Source organism: Takifugu flavidus, chromosome 8 (genome assembly GCF_003711565.1).
Source record: "Takifugu flavidus isolate HTHZ2018 chromosome 8, ASM371156v2, whole genome shotgun sequence".
NCBI classification, from domain to species: Eukaryota; Metazoa; Chordata; class Actinopteri; order Tetraodontiformes; family Tetraodontidae; genus Takifugu; species Takifugu flavidus.
The window spans coordinates 16,033,355-16,057,290 of record NC_079527.1 but is presented as its reverse complement, the minus strand read 5'-3'; the positions used below and the strand labels follow the sequence as shown (position 1 = coordinate 16,057,290).

The window sequence follows — 23,936 nt, the reverse complement described above, 5'->3', positions numbered from 1 at the left end:
GCACCCCCCAGTACTGCGCGACCCCCCCCGACTGGAAACCAGTTACAGAAAAGTGCTGTCAGAGATAAACCCATTCAACCTTTGAGGCACTTCTTTAAAACCTTTCAGTTACACCCACCCCCCCTCCTCCCCCCCCCCCCCAAGATGATACGGTCTCTCGGTCTCTTCCTGTGTACGGTCACATTCTTGTTCCACAGTAGAAGAAAATACAAAATGTGCAGGTCAGACGTCCGTTGACGGATGAGACGGGACAGGCCACGAACGAACGGCTCCCTGCTCAGGTCCAGCAGACACGTGGAAGACGGAGCAGGACGGGACTCAGCCCAACGTTCTGGTTCCTCCTGCACACCAGAGCAGTTCCATCAACCCCCATCTGACCCCCCAGGAAGGAGACGCCCCCGTCTTGTGATTGGCCGCTCCTGAGGGCCTGTTGATGACCCCGTCGACCTTGGTCCTCTTCCCTCAGATGCAGACGGTTACGCCGACTCATCAGCGGACAGCAGCAGAGGGTTGATGTACTCAAACCCCTCAAACTCTGATTGGTCGATTCTTTTGATCACATCGCTGAGGAAACGAGAAGAACAGAGGAAGAAACAAGTTTTAACGAGAAACCAATCAGAAGTTTTATTAACGAGAAACCAATCAGAAGTTTTAACGAGAAACCAATCAGAAGTTTTAACGAGAAACCAATCAGATCATTTCTGCAGAGTTCAGACCAGAACTTTCCAAAGGGGAAAGTTGAGAATGGAGATTCATGCTACACAACCAGGAAGTAGGTGGAATGTGATATTACTGTACCTCCCCTCCCCCCCTCCCCTCCCCTCTCCTCCCCCCCTCCCCTCCCTCTCCTCCCCTCCACTATCCTCCTCCCCTCTCCTCTCCTCCCCTCCCCTATCCTCTCCCCTCCTCTCCTCCCCTCCCCTATCCTCCCCCTCCTCTCCTCCCCTCCACTATCCTCCTCCCCTCTCTCCTCTCTTCCTTCCCCTTCCTATCCTCTCCCCTCCTCTCCTCCCCTATCCTCCTCCCCTAACCCTCCTCTCCTCTCCTCCTCCCCTCTCCTCTCCTCCTCTCCTCTCCTCTCCTCTCCTCCCCCCCCTATCCCCCTCCCCTCCTCCCCTCCCCCTCCTCTCCTCCCCTCGCCCCTATCCCCCTCACCTCTCCTCCCCTCCCCTATCCCCCTCCCCTCTCCTCTCCTCTCCTCCCCTTCCTACTCTCCCTCCTTCTCCTCCCCTATCCTCCTCCCCTATCCTCCTCTCCTCCCCTATCCCCCTCTCCCCTCCTCTCCTCTCCTCTACTCCCCTATCCTCCTCCCCTATCCTCCTCTCCCCTCCTTTCCTTTCCTTCCCTATCCTACTCTCCTCTCCTCCTCCCCTATCCTCCTCCCCTATCCCCCTCTCCCCTCCTTTCCTTCCCTATCCTACTCTCCTCCTCTCCTCCCCTCCTCTCCTCTCCCCTATCCCCCTCGTCCTCCCCCCTCTCCTCTACTCCCCTATCCTCTCCCCTATCCTCCTCTCCTCTCCTCCCCTCCTTTTCCTTCCCTTCCCTATCCTACTCTCCTCTCCTCCCCCCTCTCCCCTCCTCCCCTATCCTCCTCCCCATCCCCCTCATCCCCCCTCCTCTCCTCTCCTCTACTCCCCTATCCTCCTCCCCATCCTCCTCCTCCCCTCCTTTCCTTTCCTTCCCTATCCTACTCTCCTCTCCTCCTCCCCTATCCTCCTCCCCTATCCCCCTCTCCCCTCCTTTCCTTCCCTATCCTACTCCCCTCCTCTCCTCCCCTATCCCCCTCCCCTATCCTCCCCCCTCTCCCCTCCTCTCCTCTCCTCTCCTCTACTCTCCTATCCCCCTATCCTCCTCCCCTATCCCCCTCTCCCCTCCTTTCCTTCCCTATCCTACTTCCCTCCTCTCCTCCCCTCCTCTCCTCCTCCCCTATCCTCCTCCCCTATCCCCCCTCCCTCCCCTCCTCCTCTCTCTCTCTACTCCTCACTTTCCTATCCTCCTCCCCTATCCCCCCTCCCCCTCCTTTCTTCCCTATCCTACTTCCCTCCTCTCCTCCCTCTCCTCCTCCTCCCCTATCCTCCTCCCCTATCCCCCCTCTCCCCTCCTCTCCTCTCTCCTCTTCCCCTATCCTCCCCTCCCCTATCCCCCTCTCCTCCCCTCCTTTCCTTCCCTATCCTACTCCCCTCCTCTCCTCCTCCCCTCTCCTCCTCCCCTGAGGTCATACTCACTCATCATCCGGCGTTAGCTGCACAGGCTCGTTAGTAAACTGTGTATCAAAGTTTTCCAGACCATAATCATCGAGGATTTGAGGCTTAAAGGGCGGCGTCACCTCCTTCTTGTCAAGCTTTAAAACAAAACAGAAAACTAATTACAAAAATGTTTTATTGAACACACACAGAAGAAAATGATCTGTTGTGATTGACAACAATAATCATTATTACAATAATGATCATAATTCTATCAATAATCTTTCTGATTGTATTTTTATGATTCAGTAAGTTTCATTCTAAAAGTTACCAGTTGACTAAAATGACTAAAAGTGACGCCATCATCATGTTCCTGGTTAAGGTTAGGGGTAGGGTTAGGGTTAGGTAGGGTTTGGGTTAGGTAGGGTTAGGGTTAGGAGGGTTAGGTTGGGTTAAGGTTAGGGTTAGGAGGGTTAGGGTTAGGAGGGTTAGGTTGGGTTAGGGTTAGGTAGGGTTAAGGTTAGGGTTAGGTAGGGGGTAGGGTTAGGGTTAGGTAGGGTTAGGGTTAGGAGGGTTAGGTTGGGTTAGGGTTAGGTTGGGTTAGGGTTAGGTTAGGGTTAGGTTGGGTTAGGGTTAGGTAGGGGGTAGGGTTAGGTAGGGTTAAGGTTAGGGTTAGGTAGGGTTAAGGTTAGGGTTAAGGTTAGGGTTAGGTAGGGTTAAGGTTAGGGTTAGGTAGGGGGTTAGGGTTCCTGGTTTCTAAAGTGACTCAGGTTGCTGCTTCAGCGCTTCTGCATCTTTGGTCAGTGGGATAAGTATCTTACCCTCACCCATATGAGCCTGTTAAAGGGGAGTAACCCTAACTCTGACCCTCACCCATATGAGCCTGTTAAAGGGGAGTAACCCTAACTCTGACCCTCACCCATATGAGCCTGTTAAAGGGGAGTAACCCTAACTCTGACCCTCACCCATATGAGCCTGTTAAAGGGGAGTAACCCTAACTCTGACCCTCACCCATATGAGCCTGTTAAAGGGGAGTAACCCTAACTTTAACACTTAAGGCAATTCTGAGTCTAACAGATGCTGATCAATAGAGGTGATTTGATTTGATTTGACAGCAGATTCAAAAGTCTTCTGCTCACCTAACTGCTGCATTTCTCAGCAATTTCTTGACAAGCCAATAAATGACTGATTAGTCTTACCAACGGCAACATTCTTGCCTTTGAAACCTTTTTGTGGAAAAACGAGGATGGTTGCACTAAAATCTGTTCACTCAGTCACCAGTCAGTTAGCTGGAGGTCAGACACGTTGACCTGGGTCAGGGTTAGGGTTAGCCTGGCCCTTGACCACATCGACCTGTTAACGCTGGATTTCACCACTCTTCATATTTGTGTCACTGTCTCTTCTTCTGATGTTTTGTTGGCAGTTTTGTTCTCCTGCTGTGGTAAAGGCAGCTGAAGACTAGAAACACATGAGAACCTTGTCCAAATGCCCCGGGGCCATAGAGGGACGAGTGTCCGAGAATGTTCATCCTAATTCTTGGATGTCTAGCCGAGAGTCAACTAGACCATTGAACGGAACTGGAGGATGTGACTCATCTTAGAGGCTTTTCCAGTTCTGACCAGTTTGGTAGGAATTGGGACTATTTATGTCCCCACTGGGTCAAAGGACTGAATGTCCTAAAGCACCCTCATCCCCTCTGCTCCATCACCTCTTCAGTTCCTCCTCCAGATGACAGTTCTGTGCTGGTGGGTGAACGATTCCTCTGAAGAGACAACATCTCACACGAAGTGTCTACCGAATGTTAACACTTGCTAACTACCTGAAGCTAACAACTTTAGCAGATCAACATACCCAAATTAACCAAGTGAAAACAAAAACAAGTTCCACTTCATCTGTCTTTTACCAGGAGACAAACCTCCCAACCAGGAGACAATCTTCTGTGGGAACTGAATTATTCCAACACACAGCGGATCTGATGGACATTCCCTGACATTCCCAGATCCTCACCTGATCCCAGTCAATGCTGCGGAAAAATGTGTGAGACTTGATGTCTGTGAAACCCATCTGGGCCTGACAGCCCAGCCGGTCCTTTGGATCCTGGAGGAGGACAAAACGACTGGTTATACTGGGACGGGGGGTAAATGACTGGTTATACTGGGGTAGAGGGGGTAAATGACTGGTTATACTGGGACAGAGGGGGTAAACGACTGGTTATACTGGGACAGAGGGGGTCAGTAACTGGTTATACTGGGACAGGGGGGTCAGTAACTGGTTATACTGGGACAGAGGGGGTAAATGACTGGTTATACTGGGACAGAGGGGGTAAATGAGTGGGTATACTGGGACAGGGGGGTCAGTAACTGGTTATACTGGGACAGAGGGGATAAATGATTGGGTATACTGGGACAGAGGGGGTAAATGAGGTGTTATACTGGGGTAGAGGGGGTAAATGAGTGGTTATACTGGGACAGGGGGGTAAATGAGTGGTTATACTGGGTAGGGGGGGTATAATGAGTGGGTATACTGGGACAGAGGGGGTAAATGAGTGGTTATACTGGGACAGAGGGGGTCAATGACTGGTTATACTGGGACAGAGGGGGTCAATGACTGGTTATACTGGGACAGAGGGGGTCAATGAGTGGTTATACTGGGACAGAGGGGGTCAATGACTGGTTATACTGGGGTAGAGGGGGTAAATGAGTGGTTATACTGGGACAGAGGGGGTCAATGACTGGTTATACTGGGGTAGAGGGGGTAAATGAGTGGTTATACTGGGGTAGAGGGGGTAATGAGTGGTTATACTGGGACAGAGGGGGTAAATGGCTGGTTATACTGGGACAGAGGGGGTAAATGAGTGGTTATACTGGGACAGAGGGGGTAAATGAGTGGGTATACTGGGGTAGAGGGGGTAAATGAGTGGTTATACTGGGGTAGAGGGGGTAAATGAGTGGTTATACTGGGGTAGAGGGGGTAAATGAGTGGTTATACTGGGACAGAGGGGGTAAATGAGTGGGTATACTGGGGTAGAGGGGGTAAATGAGTGGGTATATACTGGGGTAGAGGGGGTAAATGAGTGGGTATAGTGGCAGCTGAATTGGTGTCATCAAGCTTTGGACTGTGAGTGAACGTGAGGGTTCTGACCTTGTTGAGGAACCCTTTGAGCACACTGGCAGCTTTCACCGACAGAGATCTGGGAATACGAATGGGCTTCTCTAGAATAACTGTTGGATGGGATCAGAAGAAGGACGGTTCGGTCAGACTGCCAAACTGAGGACACGTGTTGATCATCACCACAGTAGCAGTGACCTTTAACCTCAGCAAATAAAACAGACTTCACTTATCTGAAATCCACACATTGTAATAGACACAATTATTCCACCGACAGTCACAGAGAAGAGAAACAATCAGAAAGCTAACATGCTAACAACAAATGTGTCCGTCCATTTGTCTCTGTCTTGTGTGCTGTGTTCTTTAATGGTCTCAATGGTCTCCACACTCCTGTTGGTCTTGATGCTCCTGATGCTTTTAATGGTCTCCACACTCCTGTTGGTCTTGATGCTCCTGATGGTTTTAATGGTCTCAATGGTCTCCACACTCCTGTTGTCTTGATGCTCCCGATGGCTTTAATGGTCTCAATGGTCTCCACACTCCTGTTGGTCTTGATGCTCCCGATGGTTTTAATGGTCTCAATGGTCTCCACACTCCTGTTGGTCTTGATGCTCCCGATGGTTTTAATGGTCTCAATGGTCTCCACACTCCTGTTGGTCTTGATGCTCCCGATGGCTTTAATGGTCTCAATGGTCTCCACACTCCTGTTGGTCTTGATGCTCCTGATGCTTTTAATGGTCTCAATGGTCTCCACACTCCTGTTGGTCTTGATGCTCCCGATGGTTTTAATGGTCTCAATGGTCTCCACACTCCTGTTGGTCTTGATGCTCCCGATGGCTTCGATACTGCTGTTAGTCTTGATGGTCTCGATGCTCCTCCTGGACTTGATGGAATTCCACTGTATGTTTCTCCCTCAGACCTGAATGGAGATCCAGCTCAGGCAGCAAAAACTGGCCATCCCATTGGCTAACCGAACGCTTTGATAAATGCCTGTTTTCAAGTAGTGGTTCTGTTCTGTCTGTGATTGTGGCTGTCTCCATAGGAACCAAACCAATTTGAGTTCTTTGAACAAATAGAAATATTTGGTAGCATCAAAACGTGCCCACATACATTGGCTCTTACCTTGGAACAGATACTCCTCTGTGTTCATGTCAGGATTGTCAGTGATGATGTCAAATGGAGACCTGCCCGCCATCATCTCGAACATCAACACGCCCAGCGCCCACCAGTCCACACTGAAGCCTGTCAGAACCAAAGCGCCATCATGTGATCTATGGTTTCACTTCTGAACCGAGGCTTCAGAAGGAAGGACCTCACTCACCATAGTCCTCTCCTCTCAGGATCTCTGGTGCAATGTAGTTTGGTGTTCCACAAAAGGTGCTGGTGGTGTCACCTGGTTGAATTCCCTCCTGAGAGAAGACGATGAAGAAGATGTAAAAAGACCTGAGCCTTCAACGGCTGTCTGTCCGTCCACCGGCCTTTAAACAGCACCAAAGGGGGCTTACTTTGCACATTCCATAATCGGTCAGTTTAACGTGTCCTTCATGGTCCAGCAGCACGTTGTCCAGCTTCAGGTCACGGTAGATAATTCCCTTTTCATGCAGGAAGTTCAGAGCAATGCAGATTTCAGCCGCATAAAATCTGAGAAGGAGAAATGTTCAGAGATTACGGACGTGTGTGTGTGTGTGTGTGGTGTGTGTGTGTGTGTGTGTGTGTGTGTGTGAGTGAGAGAGAGAGAACAGATGTTCTCCACCATGACGGTTGTCCTTAAACTCTGGACGACTCTGCTGTTTGTCCGTAGAGGAGGGACCTCATAGTGGACAAGAACCCACTAAACACATGTGTACTTCTGTCACGTGCGCTATTGTCCACAAAACCTCCAGTGTTCTCTTTTCTCCTTCAGGTCGGTACTGTTCTTACCTGGCATGTTCTTCAGGAAGCTTCCGCTGTCGTTGCATATGAAACATCAAGTCACCACCTTTGACGTATTCAATGACCAGAAATAACCTGAAGTCCAGAGGGGAGCAGTTAAAACTTTGAGGTTCATTAAAGAGACGGTTCTCTTGAGCTCTCGTAGAAATTCTACATTCCATTCATTTCTTCAGGAACACACCATCCTTACCGACTTTGTGTCTGGAAACAGGAGTGGAGGCCGACCAGGAAAGGGTTGGCAGACGCCTGCTCAAACACGTGTTTCTCCGTCTGAACCCAGTCAATGTCCTGCACAGGAACCAGAGAAGAAGATTCATCCAGGTTCATCAGGACCAGAAACATCGTGGCAGTCAGTCAGACTCTCTTAAACCAACAGCTTTTTCTGAAGGTTCTCATGAGGAGACGTAAGAGCATGTTGGAACGATGGAGGTGAAAAGGTGCCGTTTTTCTCATTTGACGATGCCACATCAAATGTTAGGCCCTAACCCTGACCCCGATCCTGACCCTGATCCTGACCCTAACCCCAACCCAGATCCTGACCCTGACCGCGATCCTGACCCTGAGTCTAACCCTGAACCTGACCCTAACTCCGACCCAGATCCTGACCCCAATCCTGACCCTGAGTCTAACCCTGAACCTGACCCTGACTCTAACCCTGACCCTAACCCTGACCCCGATCCTGACCCTAACCCTGACCCCAACCCCGATCCTGACCCTAACCCTGACCCTAACCCTGACCCTAACCCAGGGGTGGGCAAACATTTTGATTCGTGGGCCACAATGGGTTCTAACATTTGACAAAGGGGCCGGACCAGGAGCAGATGGATGGATGGAGTGCTTTGGTAACCTCACCTCATTGGAGAAAAAATACACATCTTGGGATATGGAGAAAACATGTGCTTTAATTTCAAATGAAAATGAAGAGAAGCATTACAACAAAATATCTGACTTTGGAATGAGTCTTAAAACACTTAAAATCAAATGAATAAAATGTGCCTTTTAAAAAAAAAAAACCATTTCTATTTTAAAGCACTGAAAGTTCTGTTATCCTTCAGGATATCACCATCACTCTCCTCCTGACTGTCTTTTTTCTAGTGGGAAAACACCAGAATTGCAGTGAAAATATAACATTAACAAGGTTTATTCATTTAATTTTTCAAGTTTGGCGGGCCGGATTAAAACGTTTAACGGGCCGCGTGTGGCCCCCGGGCCTTAGTTTGCCCATGCCTGCCCTAACCCCAACCCTAACCCTGACCCTAACCCCGACCCAGATCCTGAACCTGACCCTGATCCTGACCCTAACCCTGACCCTAACCCCGACCCAGATCCTGACCCTGACCCCGATCCTGACCCTAACCCCGACCCAGATCCCGATCCTGACCCTAACCCTGACCCCGATCCTGACCCTAACCTGACCCTAACCCTGACCCTAACCCCGACCCAGATCCTGACCCTGATCCTGACCCTAACCCCAACCCTAACCCCGACCCAGATCCTGACCCTGAACCTGACCCTAACTGTGCCTTCATATTTGCGTTTGGCAAACTTCTCTGCAAACATGAATTCAACACTGTAGAATTTCTACTTGAGGAGATCTTTTACTTTAGGAACGTCTGGTTAAATTTCCTACTTTTGATTTTTAAATCAGCAGTCAGACTGAGATAATTATGGACAAGCAGCTCTTCAGTCTAAAGATGAGAGCTGAAAATAAGTCCTTTTACCTTCCGGATCCCAACACTTCAGGCCAGAACCTCATCTGGATTAAAGACAGACTGAACTTTGTGTTGTTATCAACAGAGTTTTACATGTCTTCTTCTATCCATGAGTCTATACATGCTAGTTCAGAGAGCTAGCATATTGGCAGAAATGACATTAAAGCTAGCCGAGCTTATTTATTTGTTAGTGAAGAAGCTCGGAACATCAAGGTAATCTGTCAGTGGCGATCACTCCAGGAAACATCTCCTAAGCAACATGGGTAAATTTGTAAGCTACCTGGATGAGCAAAGTCCACCAGGCTGATGTGGATTTAGGAATGATGACACAAAAAAATCTGCTGGGGATTTTGATTTATACTTTTGGATGGACCAGCAGCTTTGAGCCCAGAACCAGAACTTCCTGTTTTAACTACATACCTCATCATCATGGACCAGCTCCTTCTTCACCACCTTCATTGCGTACATCTGCTCGTTCTTCTTCAGACGCACCAAGAGAACTTTGGCGTAGCTGCCTCGCCCAATCACACGAATCAGTTCAAAGTCGGGCAGACCCAAAACTAGAGCCTGGGACAGCTTCATGCCGCCAATGCCGTCCACCACTGCACTGATGTCCTGCAGGAGTCAAAGAGCATGGATGTGTGCTTAGAGGGGACACTCGTTTGTGTTGTGATGTGACCTTCTCACCTCAGAATCGTCCGTTTTAGCCTCCATTCGCTCATTTGGTAAAAAGACTGAAACAAACACATAAAGTTTATATTGTTGATTTGGCCTATGGGGGGAGTCGGAGAACACATCATGGTGGTCAGAGGCCATGGACATGTCACACGCATGTTAGAGAGGGTTGGTGAAGTCTTTCATCAATGTTAGAACCAAAGAGAGTGTGTGAACCCTAACCAAGAGAGCAGCCTTAATTCATGTTTGAAAACAGGAAAGTTGTCTCACTCCCGTCTGTGTCCTCGCTGAGGACAGGTGCAAGGTCCTCCTCACCCTTGTCATCTGGAGGGGGTTCCTGTGATGGCATGACTGGATCCTGAAGAAACACCAGCTCTCATTTATTGACAGAAAAGCAAAACTCCCTCCGGAGAATGAGCCATTTCAAAATCCAACCAAGCTAAAGTAGAAACTTCAAGAAGACATAAGACAGACACTTTTAGCTTCTGGACCTTTGAGGCAAAATTCGAAAGGTATCTGATTGTATTGCATCATTGTTCTGCAGGGTTCAGTCCACGAATCACCATCAGATGTGTTGGTTCCTACTAGTTTTAAAAAGCAGAAACACAAACATGAAAGACTAAAGATGAAAGTGTCTGAAGGTCACCCACCATAAGCAGGGGACAGGTCAGTGGGAGGAGTCTGTGGCAGCGCTTATGCAGCAGCACGTTGCAGTTGATGCACTTGTAGCCCTGCGTCCTGAGGCCCCATATCCTGCCAGCGCAGCGGCCGCAGGGCACGTTCTGCACACACACAGCAGCAGCACAGGTGAGCAGGGTCATGTGATCACCTTCACTCACACCTTCACACATGCGCCACATGCCACAACAGAGATACTTCAGCAGCAATAAGCAGTAGTAGCAGCAGTATTGGTGGTAGTAGAGGTATGTACAGTTGGAGTAGCAGTCTAATCCACCTTCACCTTTGCACAGTGGTCATTCAGAGCATCACAGGTCCTCTGACTCTGCAGCACCTATAAGACTCTGCAGCGATGCTCAGAAGAAACTCAAAGGTAGAGGGCTGAGGAGCCTGCCTGAAACACGGTACCATAGGGTTTACCCTGCTGTTCTCAGGGTAAACCCTAACCCTGTTCTCAAGGTAAACCCTAACCCTTAACCCTAACCCTGTTCTCAAGGTAAACCCTAACCCTCTAACCTTAACCCTAACCTAACCCTGTTCTCAGGGTAAACCTTAACCCTCTAACCTTAACCCTAAACCTGTTCTCAGGGTAAACCCTAATCCTCTAACCCTAACCTAACCGGTTGTCTGTGTAGATTCTCAGTCATCCAGGTCATTGTATCCAAGGTAGTTTTCTATGTCAACTGGACTGGGTTTCTTCTCTTGAAGACGTTTCGCCTTCTATCCAGAAGGCTTCTTCAGTTCTGAAATTGCTGGGGAGAGAGCTTGAAAATATATAGCCCCTGTGGACCATTTGCATGCTAATGATCTGGGTGGTCACCTGAGAGTCGTTAGCAGGGTGAGGGTTACCTAACCTAACCCTGTTCTCAGGGTAAACCCTAACCCTCTAACCTTAACCCTGTTCTCAGGGTAAACCCTAACCCTCTAACCTTAACCCTAACCCTGTTCTCAGGGTAAACCCTAACCCTCTAACCTTAACCCTAACCCTGTTCTCAGGGTAAACCCTAACCCTCTAACCTTAACCCTGTTCTCAGGGTAAACCCTAACCTTCTAACCTTAACCCTAACCCTCTAACCTTAACCCTAACACTGTTCTCAGGGTAAACCCTAACCCTCTAACCTTAACCCTAACCTTGTTCTCAGGGTGAACCCTAACCCTCTAACCCTAACCCTGTTCTCAAGGTAAACCCTAACCCTCTAACCCTAACCCTAACTTAACCCTGTTCTCAGGGTAAACCCTAACCCTCTAACCCTAACCTAACCCTGTTCTCAGGGTGAACCCTAACCTTCTAACCTTAACCCTAACCCTGTTCTCAGGGTAAACCCTAAACCTCTAACCTTAACCCTAACACTGTTCTCAGGGTAAACCCTAACCCTCTAACCTTAACCCTAACCTTGTTCTCAGGGTAAACCCTAACCCTTTAACCTTAACCCTAACCCTGTTCTCAGGGTAAACCCTAACCCTCTAACCCTAACCTAACCCTGTTCTCAGGGTAAACCCTAACCCTCTAACCTTAACCCTAACCCTGTTCTCAGGGTAAACCCTAACCCTCTAACCCTAACCTAACCCTGTTCTCAGGGTGAACCCTAACCCTCTAACCCTAACCCTAACTTAACCCTGTTCTCAGGGTAAACCCTAACCCTCTAACCCTAACCTAACCCTGTTCTCAGGGTGAACCCTAACCTTCTAACCTTAACCCTAACCCTGTTCTCAGGGTAAACCCTAACCCTCTAACCTTAACCCTAACACTGTTCTCAGGGTAAACCCTAACCCTCTAACCTTAACCCTAACCTTGTTCTCAGGGTAAACCCTAACCCTTTAACCTTAACCCTAACCCTGTTCTCAGGGTAAACCCTAACCCTCTAACCCTAACCTAACCCTGTTCTCAGGGTAAACCCTAATCCTCTAACCTTAACCTAACCCTAACCCTGTTCTCAGGGTAAACCCTAACCCTCTAACCCTAACCTAACCCTGTTCTCAGGGTAAACCTAACCCTCTAACCTTAACCCTAACCCTGTTCTCAGGGTAAACCCTAACCCTCTAACTCTAACCTAACCCTGTTCTCAGGGTAAACCCTAACCCTCTAACCTTAACCCTAACCTTGTTCTCAGGGTAAACCCTAACCCTCTAACCTTAACCCTAACCTAACCCTGTTCTCAGGGTAAACCCTAACCCTCTAACCTTAACCCTAACCCTGTTCTCAGGGTAAACCCTAACCCTCTAACCCTAACCTAACCCTGTTCTCAGGGTAAACCCTAACCCTCTAACCCTAACCCTAACCTAACCCTGTTCTCAGGGTAAACCCTAACCCTCTAACCTTAACCATAACCTAACCCTGTTCTCAGGGTAAACCTTAACCCTCTAACCTTAACCCTAAACCTGTTCTCAGGGTAAACCCTAACCCTCTAAACTTAACCCTAACCTAACCCTGTTCTCAGGGTAAACCCTAACCCTCTAACCTCTAACCCTAACCTAACCCTGTTCTCAGGGTAAACCCTAACCCTCTAACCTTAACCCTAACCTAACCCTGTTCTCAGGGTAAACCTTAACCCTCTAACCTTAACCCTAACACTGTTCTCAGGGTAAACCCTAATGCTCTAACTCTAACCCTAACCTAACTGGTTGTCTGTGTAGATTCTCAATCATCCAGGTCACTGTATCCAAGGTAGTTTTCTATGTCAACTGGACTGGGTTTCTTCTCTTGAAGACGTTTCGCCTTCTATCCAGAAGGCTTCTTCAGTTCTGAAATTGCTGGGGAGAGAGCTTGAAAATATATAGCCCCTGTGGACCATCTGCATGCTAATGATCTGGGTGGTCACCTGAGAGTCGTTAGCAGGGTGAGGGTTACCTAACCTAACCCTGTTCTCAGGGTAAACCCTAACCCTCTAACCTTAACCCTAACCCTGTTCTCAGGGTAAACCCTAACCCTCTAACCTTAACCCTGTTCTCAGGGTAAACCCTAACCTTCTAACCTTAACCCTAACCCTGTTCTCAGGGTAAACCCTAACCCTCTAACCTTAACCCTAACACTGTTCTCAGGGTAAACCCTAACCCTCTAACCTTAACCCTAACCCTGTTCTCAAGGTAAACCCTAACCCTCTAACCTTAACCCTAACACTGTTCTCAGGGTAAACCCTAACCCTCTAACCTTAACCCTAACCTAACCCTGTTCTCAGGGTAAACCCTAACCCTCTAACCTTAACCCTAACCCTGTTCTCAGGGTAAACCCTAACCCTCTAACCCTAACCCTAACCTAACCCTGTTCTCAAGGTAAACCCTAACCCTCTAACCCTAACCCTAAACCTGTTCTCAGGGTAAACCCTAACCCTCTAACCTTAACCTAACCCTAACCTAACCCTGTTCTCAGGGTAAACCCTAACCCTCTAACCTTAACCCTAACCCTGTTCTCAGGGTAAACCCTAACCCTCTAACCCTAACCCTAACTTAACCCTGTTCTCAGGGTAAACCCTAACCCTCTAACTCTAACCCTAACCTAACCCTGTTATCAGGGTAAACCCTAACCTAGTAAAACTCCCAGTAAAACCTAAAAGCTCTGAAAGGAGCTTAATCTTCACCCAGTCCATCCTCCTCAGAGGATAAAGTTCAGGACGCAGTTGTGGTCAGAGCATTGGAGCAGGGCCCTTCACAACTGCAGGGGCTCTCATTGAAAGCTAAGAGAGCAACCCAACATATGTTCTTGGAGGAACCCCATGGCATTGATTCAAGGTGTGTCCCAGTTCCCAGTCCCCAAGAACTAGTATCTGACATCCCTCCCTGAGGTAACAAGCCTAAGATGTGCAGGACACTGGCCCTCCACTGCAGCAGGACTCAAGACACAGATCAAGACAGACACTATAGTAGAAGAGAAGTACAAGTTAGCAACTGTGCTATCTGCTAACTGCACACACATGGAGAGAAGGCGAAACGGGTGCTCTGCACATATCTGTTTCCTGTTTCTCCAAATGTCACACGGCAGTGTAGTACCGCCACTGGCAGCCAGAATGTCACTGGGATGGAACTACAGTTACATTTGTGGACACTCACCCTGTTAAAGCGTTTAGTCTGGAAGAGGTGTCCGTTCACTTGATACAGCCTCCGCCATCTTCTTGCTCTGGCCCGGTAAATAGATTCTACAAGAGAGGAAACTTCTTACATTGCACAGGTAGAATGGTGTAATGGGAAACCAACAGAGCCGTTCCGTACTGCAACTGGGGGTTATCCCAGGCAGCTTTTCCTTTTCTAATGTCTGTGGGTTGCTAAATATTGTATACAGCAAACAAAACAAGTCAAACTCTGTAGTACTTGATGATCACGAGGCATTTGGACAGGTGGATTTGGAAGACACGCTGCTAACAATCAGAGAATTTAACCTGAGCAAGAGATTTAGCTCGTGTCCCCACTCCTCACCAAACAGATGTCACCCCTTCCATCCATACTGTGGTGTTCCACAGGGCTGTCCTCTGAGCCCTCTGTTGTTTGCCTTGTGTATTTAGCCCCTTGCAGTAAGTGCTAGATAACCCAAACATTGCCCCCCAACTTAGATAATTACAGTGTTATAAGCTGAGCTCGTAATCCTGTTGTGTCGCATCCATCTCACAGATTCTGAATCAAATGAAATCATTTTGGAAAGCTGTGGGAATAAGCATCTTGGAACACCCTGATCCGCATTATACACTGAACTACAAAGCTCTGATCAACGCCCTAAAAGTGATGTTGAATTTTGGCAAACTCCCCGTGTCAATGGTTGACCGTAAATTTTAAAAACGCTGGACTCAAATATGAATGATTTTATGTGTAGATATAAACCACGAAGTGAAAAGCCAATGTTAATCCAGGTTCTGACCCTTTCTTTACCCGATAATCTCAGGTGAATGTTTTGTTTCCTCTTAACCCATTTCACTCGCTGTAGCTAGCAAGGAGGGCGGCCGTGGTTTTCATGAGGAGGGAGGAGGTGGCGATTTCACATGAACATCCATGAAGTTGTGGCAGGACCTGGACCAGGACCAGGTCTTGTAAACAAAGAGCTGGAGATCAGCACACGGGGGCGTGTAACATCTTTGCTATACTTGTCAGAATCATACAGTTCATCCCTCTTGGTCAGATCCGGTTTTCCTTTCTGGGCCTGGAAAGGCCCGGCCACTGTGAAGGACTTATATAGTGACAATGTCTGTGCCTCATCTGACCAACTTAAAGGCAACTTAGAATCATCTCACATTTTCAAATATTTACAAGTCAGGAACAATACCAGAGAAAACATTTTTTTTTTTTTTTATAAATTGAACCAAGTTCACCTTCTTCCAGCAATAGAACCTGAGACCAAACAGCTGGTGTCCTAGTTTGCTCTGACATCTGAGGGTGTGGGAGAGGGAAGTAGCTACCGTCTGTAGCTAGCTGTATGCTCGTTATTCAACTTTAAAACTCCATTCTTGCTTTTCATCCACTTCACCAAAATTGTTTGGGTTATTTATTATTCACACACATCCAGTTATAGTTACACACAGAAGGTGCGTAACTATAAAGTTACACACAGAAGGTGTGTAACTATAAACACACACCCCAAATTTCCAACCAATCGTACTCGAGCGTGCGTGATACCTGCGGGCTGTAGAGGAGTGAAAAAGCAACTCTATACTGGAGACACAACTGTGTATCAGCAGCGCCCCCTCCTGCTAACAGGGGGTTGCAGCCTTTGTGTGCGTGTCTCTTTCTGCACAAAGACTCATTAAAACTGTACTGGTTTGAAAAGATGCTTGTCCAGATAATCCAGGAGGGTTTATTCATCTGGAGCTGTTGGAGGAGCTTCTACAGACACACCAGAACGTGCCGCCATTTGTGTCCTGGCAGACACACTCGCACAATCATGAAACAATCAGAAGTAAAAAAGACTCATCTCACTGCTGAGGCTGAGCAGAGATCAGTTGATGTTGAGGTTCTTCCAGAACAGGTTGGGGGGGTGTTCTTATCAGCACACTGAAAACCAGATTGGTCACCAGATTTTATTGATGTGTTTAGATTTTCCTGAGATCAAATAAGTAACCTCTTCACCATCATTTGACTTTATCTAGAGTAAAATTCAAACCACAAATAAAGTGTTTTGCAAATACAAAAGATGGTTTTGAATATAAAACACCGTTGACACCAGAACCTCTAACTATGAAACACACAGCAGAATATTCGCGTGGCCTTGTGGTTTGTCCTCCACACCAGGTGGTGGCGCCTGTTGGCTGGACATACGCGCAGAAAGAAAGACAGATGCATGAAGAGGATCATTGGCCCATGGCCAGCGGCCCCTATTCTTCAGTACTGACCCGAACCGGTGGGCCGAGCCTCCCTAGGTCTCCGTCTTTTATGTCCACTCAACAAGTGCCATCACCTGGACTGGTGGACGAACAAGCATTCCACCATTTTTTCTTGTTGATTTTTGCTTCACATTTAAGTTTTAAAAATGCATTATTGAGTGAATGGCGTTTTATAGAACACATTCTGCTTATTTACAAGGTTTGGGCAGGTTTGTCCATAACTTTAGCTTAGAGGATGTCTCCCCCTCAACCCCCCCACAGCTGATCTGGAATAAGGACAGCTCTTTGGTCTGGACTCTGCTGGTTTACAGAACAGAAGGAAGAAATATGAGGATCCGAACTGAACCCGAGCACAACGAACTCCAAACATACGTAATCCTACATTTCCCATGATTCAGCTTGAAAGCCTCAATAATGTCTGGTGCCGACAGAAACGTCCAGGTTTATTAGAACGATTTCATTGCTGCTGCTCCATCCTGACACAAGCTGTGGCCCAACCACCACCATCCCACCGATGGAGCCTGACGGGCATGCGAGGCGTGTGCATCAACAGCTGTTTTCAAGGTCAGTCTGCACATTTTTGGAGTGACAGCTGTCAGTCTCACAGAGACGTCTCCTGTCGGGAGGGACCAGTGTCCTCATGGATGCTGCATCACGTCCAACACATGAAGGCACATTTACAGAGCAGCAGCATGTCAGACGCTGACAGGTGCTACAGTCATGCTAACATTGCTAGCAGGTAGCATGAACGAAATCATTTACACAAATATGGGAAATGACACACACCAACACAACCACAAACACACACACACACAGCCAAGAGGAGCAGACATGGTCTGAGAGGATGAGGTGATGTAGAAAGGATGGATGCAGCCAGGAAGCTCACCGTTTGCCTTCTTTCCTTCTCTCCACCTCTTTCAGCACATAATCCAGGCTGTGTGTGTGTGTGTGTGCGGACACGCGTGCGTGTGTGAGGATACACACTCCTACATCCCCTCCTCCACTCTCCTCCCTGGATTACTTTAATTATCCACCTCCTTTCTCGGCTTTCAACTCCGTTTATTCCTGCACTCGTTCTCCTTTACAAGACTGTTGCAGAAAATAGAAGCACAAAAGAAAAGATGGAGGCCTCTGCTCTGTGTCGCTCGTCCGTCTGTGTTGTGTGATGCAGCAGTGCTGTAAGCTCCGCCCCCTCAGGGGGACAGTGGTGCCACACAGCTGAGGAGAGGAGGATGCTGGGAGGGGGCGGGGCTGTGGGTGGGTGTGGCTATGTGATGTTAAAAGGGAGGAAGACCATCATTCTGACACACACACACACACACACACACACACACACACACACCCACACTCTCACACACAAACACACTCACACACACACACTCACACTCTCACACTCTCACACACTCTTACACACACTCTCACTCACACACTCTCACACACACACTCTCACACACACACACACTCTTACACACACACTCTCACTCACACACACACACACACACACTCTCACACACAATTACCTGGACTACCAAGTTCAGGTGTAATCAGGTGCTTGTGCATGTCTGTGTGTGCATGAGTTGTGTGTGTGTGTGCATGGGTGTGTACTCACTATCCTCTCCAGGACAGACCATGCCAGGCTGCTGGGGAACACTGGGGAACACTGCAGGTGATCAGGGGGAGTCAAGTGAAGACAAGTTAAAGAGCTGGAGGTGTGATGAAGGCTCACACACACACTCTCACTCACACACACACTCTCACTCACACACACACACTGTGATGAAGGCTCACCGTGCAGCAGCAGCCACGACTTCCGTTGTCGACTGTAAATCCGAAGAGCCTCCTGCAGCTCCAGCTGGGATGAGATGGTACATGGATCTCCTGGGTACACAAACAGAAGGAACACGTTCCACCTCCTTTTATTCTCCATGAGGTGTGCAGACACATCTGGACATGTGACTCCAACAGGAAGATCACGTTCTCCATGGTAACCTGCCGCTGCTTTTCCAAACTTTCTGTTTTCTGAGCAGTTTCTTCTGGAATGATTGACAGCCGAGAGCGAGGCCCTGGTTTGGCCAGTCCAGTCCAAACCAGGTTCTGTCACAGGTCATCAGTTCTAGCTGCCTGTTAGCAGCAACGTCTTCAACTTAAACGCTCCCGTTGCTGCCAGAATGTGCAAATGTTCTGAAGAGATGTTCATACATCAGAAGAACCCAGCACGGCTGGTAGAGGCACCAGCCAACACTCGACGACAGGCCAGACTGAGCAGCACCAGCACTCAGAACCACAGCCACACCCACCTTCATCATTCAGAACCACAGCCACACCCACCTTCATCATTCAGAACCACAGCCACACCCACCTTCATCATTCAGAACCACAGCCACACCCACCTTCATCATTCAGAACCACAGCCACACCCACCTTCATCATTCAGAACAACAGCCACACCCACCTTCATCATTCAGAACCACAGCCACACCCACCTTCATCATTCAGAACCACAGCCACACCCACCTTCATCATTCAGAACCACAGCCACACCCACCTTCATCATTCAGAACACAGCCACACCCACCTTCATCATTCAGAACCACAGCCACACCCACCTTCATCATTCAGAACCACTGTCACACCCACCTTCATCATTCAGAACAACAGCACACCCACCTTCATCATTCAGAACCACAGCCACACCCCCTTCATCATTCAGAACCACTGTCACACCCACCTTCATCATTCAGAACCACTGTCACGTCACACCCACCTTCATCATTCAGAACAACAGCCACACCCCCTTCATCATTCAGAACAACAGCCACACCCACCTTCATCATTCAGAACCACTGTCACACCCACCTCATCATTCAGAACCACTGTCACACCCACCTTCATCATTCAGAACCACAGCCACACCCACCTTCATCATTCAGAACCACTGTCACACCCACCCACCTCATCATTCAGAACCACAGCCACACCCACCTTCATCATTCAGAACCACTGTCACACCCACCTTCATCATTCAGAACCACAGCCACACCCACCTTCATCATTCAGAACCACAGCCCACCCCCTTCATCATTCAGAACCACTGTCACACCCACCTTCATCATTCAGAACCACAGCCACACCCACCTTCATCATTCAGAACCACTGCCACACCCACCTTCATCATTCAGAACCACTGTCACCCCCACCTTCATCATTCAGAACCACTGTCACACCCCCTTCATCATTCAGAACCACAGCCACACCCACCTTCATCATTCAGAACCAACAGCCACACCCACCTTCATCATTCAGAACAACGCCACACCCACCTTCATCATTCAGAACCACAGCCACACCCCCCCTTCATCATTCAGAACCACTGTCACACCCACCTTCATCATTCAGAACCACTGTCACACCCACCTTCATCATTCAGAACCACTGTCACAACACCACACACTCACCCCCACCTTCATCATTCAGAACCACTGTCACACACCACCCACCTTCATCATTCAGAACCACAGCCACACCCACCTTCATCATTCAGAACCACAGCCACACCCACCTTCATCATTCAGAACCACTGTCACACCCACCTTCATCATTCAGAACCACTGTCACACACCACCCCCACCTTCATCATTCAGAACCACAGCCACACCCACCTTCATCATTCAGAACCACAGCCACACCCACACCTTCATCATTCAGAACCACTGTCACACCCACCTTCATCATTCAGAACAACAGCCACACCCACCTTCATCATTCAGAACCACTGCCACACCCACCTTCATCATTCAGAACCACTGTCCACACCCCACCTTCATCATTCAGAACCACTGCCACACCCACCTTCATCATTCAGAACCACAGTCACACCCACCTTCATCATTCAGAACCACAGCCACACCCACCTTCATCATTCAGAACCACAGCCACACCCACCTTCATCATTCAGAACCACAGCCACACCCACCTTCATCATTCAGAACCACAGCCACACCCACCTTCATCATTCAGAACCACAGCCACACCCACCTTCATCATTCAGAACCACTGTCACACCCACCTTCATCATTCAGAACCACAGCCACACCCACCTTCATCATTCAGAACCACAGCCACACCCACCTTCATCATTCAGAACCACAGCCACACCCACCTTCATCATTCAGAACCACAGCCACACCCACCTTCATCATTCAGAACCACAGCCACACCCACCTTCATCATCAATCCACTTCAACGTGATTGGCTGGAACCTGGCAACGCTGCACAGCATCTTCACCTCCTCACACAGCTGGTCAAAGGTCAAAGAGGCTGGGAGGTCGGTCATCAGCATGTCCCTACACAGCACAGACAGGCACACTGGACTGGTTATACTGGGACAGAGGGTTGAACTGGACTGGTTATCCTGGGACAGAGGGTTGAACTGGACTGGTTATCCTGGGACAGAGGGTTGAACTGGACTGGTTATACTGGGACAGAGGGTTGAACTGGACTGGTTATACTGGAGAGGGTTGAACTGGACTGGTTATACTGGGACAGAGGGTCGAACTGGACTGGTTATACTGGAGAGGGTTGAACTGGACTGGTTATACTGGGACAGAGGGTCGAACTGGACTGGTTATACTGGAGAGGGTTGAACTGGACGGGTTATACTGGGACAGAGGGTTGAACTGGACTGGTTATACTGGGACAGAGGGTTGAACTGGACTGGTTATCCTGGGACAGAGGGTTGAACTGGACTGGTTATACTGGGACAGAGGGTTGAACTGGACTGGTTATACTGGGACAGAGGGTTGAACTGGACTGTTATACTGGGAGAGAGGGTTGAACTGGACTGGTTATACTGGGACAGAGAGTTGAACTGGACTGGTTATACTGGGACAGAGGGTTGAACTGGACTGTTATACTGGGAGAGAGGGTTGAACTGGACTGGTTATACTGGGACAGAGAGTTGAACTGGACTGGTTATACTGGGACAGAGGGTTGAACTGGACTGTTATACTGGGAGAGAGAGGGTAAATGGCAGGTTATTAAGATTAAGATGAACTTTATTCATCCCCGTGGGGAAATGGGACAGAGAGGATAACTGGAACAACGAATCCAGAATTCTTGAAAGGAGTTAAGGATTATTGATAACATCTCAGCTCATAAACTGGGTCATGTCCTCATAAAGAGCCACCTTTCTAACCAGTGAACACACGTGTCAGAGTCCACCTGCCGTAAATGTTCCACACAGAGAAGAACCCAACCCAACCCAACCTGAGGCGCTCTCAACAAGAGGACTAATATTATTCATTTCAATCAGTTTCCAGTTTAACCAGTCCCATTATGGCTGCTTTAGTAAATCGACCATGAATAGATTGATTAACATATAATTATGAATTAATCCTGAATCTTTCTTCAGTAAACTTTACATTCGCTGCGTGGAAACATTTCAGTCTGACTGGAAGTTGCGTGAAGAGTAGATGAGATCTCGCTGATTTCTGACCAGGTGTGTTCGGGTCATTTCACCTGTTTCCTGAAGAATCTTTAACCATTTATGACATTTGAGCTGTTCCAAAGGTGTTTTTCAGTACTCACCCACGGTAATGCGCTTTAATCTTCAGCGGCCACAGGTCCAGGTCCTGGTTCCAGTCCTGATCCATGACAGTTCTACCGCTTGTGCGGTGAGACCTGCTGGCTATCCTAGACTACCTGAAGGATCGCCTGGCCCGTTGACCAGGTATATTAGGAATGTTGGTAGGGTAAACTCTCTCTTTCTCTCCCCCCCTCTTATTTCTCTGAGAAGTTTCTGTCACGGCATCAGATTCCACTGTTGCTCCACCAAATACACATGAGACGTCACTTCCGGTTTCAAAATAAGACGCAACAATAAAAGTCTTCTCTGAGGTTGGTGTTTAAGTGTTGAAAATTGAAAGGTCATTTTCTGGACAGCCGATTAACTCGATTGCTTGTAAATTGGCTTCAACACCTGTTGCTTTAAGATTATTAAAATGCAGAATTTCTAGAAGAAAGCTGCATTTTTCTTTCAAACCTCTGTAATGTCACCTTTTGTCTTGGCTCTTTTCTCCAATTTAAGTCTTCAAAACTGGGACGTGTGGTTGACGTGTAGCTTTGTTTTTAGCTGTGAGGGAAAGTTGCGGCATGGTCTTGGTAAAGTCCTGCAGCCTTGACACTGTCCATAACCTTTTCGAAAAACCTTTTTAACTGTATAGAAGCAGATGTACCACAGACAGTCAACAGGTCTCTCCAAACAGGCTCCTTTTCAAAGGCTCCTAAGACAGCCAGTGATGAAAGCTCTAACAACAAACGCCTATCTGGACGCATCAGCAATGAACTACTATAGACCACATCAAACCTGCCGTTTTAGGTAAGATCATCGAAAGGGCAGGTTTTATACAACTTAAAGCGTTTATATCATGAAACAATGTTTTTCAGTCTGGATTTAGGTCAAACTACAGGAATTAGTTTGAACAAACTAAAGTGCTGAATGATATTTACATGAACAGACAATCACCAAGAGTTGGAAAGAACTGTGTCATTTTCCCATAACCCAACTACTGTAACTTCCTTTTTTAGATGTCACCCTGTACAACCAATAAACATCATGCAGATTTTTTTTCCTAAAAAAGAATCACTTAATTGCTCAAGCATAAGTGGTAACAGCAGCTGTCTTTAAATGGCACCGTGCCGATCTCTGGGAAAGTAGTAGTGAAGTTTCAAAAAGAGCAAAAAAGTAGTTTCAGTAAAAGAAATGTAAAAGAAAGGAGGAGGAGAGGGAGTTAGCTTTTTTGTGCCCTTAATACACAGAAAATAATGAACAGGAACTCACTATTTCTGTAGAAAATGTTACAAGGACCAGTCCACGAGGGTGGATCCCAGAATGCAGACAGGATGCAGGAAGTCTCAATATTAACAATATTTACAAAGTGCGACCCAAAAACGTGCAATGGTGAATCGTGTGCAGAAACCCAACTTGAACCAGTTCTCTTCAATGGAGGGGACGTAGAGTCCTCGGAAGGAGAAAAGACACAAGATTAATCCTGGAAAAACTGGAATAACAAGAAGTAAAATCTAGGGACGCTCAATTACAAACAACACAGACGAAACGATCTGACACTGATGGGCTGCTGTTGGCTGCTAAAAAAGGCTCCCAATCAAACGGATTAGCTGCAGGTGATGCAGCAGGCAGCGTGCACCAGAGGAAAACAGGTCAAACACCCCCCTGCCGGGAACAAACCGCAACAACAAAACAGGCAGAAACACAGGATCATGACAGCAGCGCCCCCCAACGGGCGCCTCCTGGAGCCCTCCCCAACTTGTTCGGATGACTCTGGTAAAAG

The 23,936-nt window shown here is 48.1% G+C and overlaps 1 protein-coding gene across 1 annotated transcript; it reads right to left on the bottom strand.

Annotated features, from left to right (window-relative positions):
• Positions 1 to 270: 270 nt before the first annotated feature.
• prkcz (protein kinase C, zeta) lies at positions 271 to 22,694 on the bottom strand. Its single transcript, XM_057040516.1, has 18 exons — positions 22,174 to 22,694; positions 20,809 to 20,930; positions 18,376 to 18,465; positions 18,197 to 18,247; positions 14,333 to 14,418; positions 10,261 to 10,392; positions 9,881 to 9,968; positions 9,623 to 9,669; positions 9,356 to 9,550; positions 7,414 to 7,511; positions 7,212 to 7,298; positions 6,797 to 6,932; positions 6,613 to 6,700; positions 6,414 to 6,533; positions 5,325 to 5,404; positions 4,191 to 4,280; positions 2,226 to 2,341; positions 271 to 564 (listed from the first exon to the last, which is right to left on the bottom strand). The coding sequence occupies exons 1-18, from the start codon at positions 22,236 to 22,238 to the stop codon at positions 477 to 479; spliced, it is 1,779 nt and encodes a 592-aa protein (XP_056896496.1). The 5' UTR covers positions 22,239 to 22,694; the 3' UTR covers positions 271 to 476.
• Between the last annotated feature and the right edge of the window lie 1,242 nt (positions 22,695 to 23,936).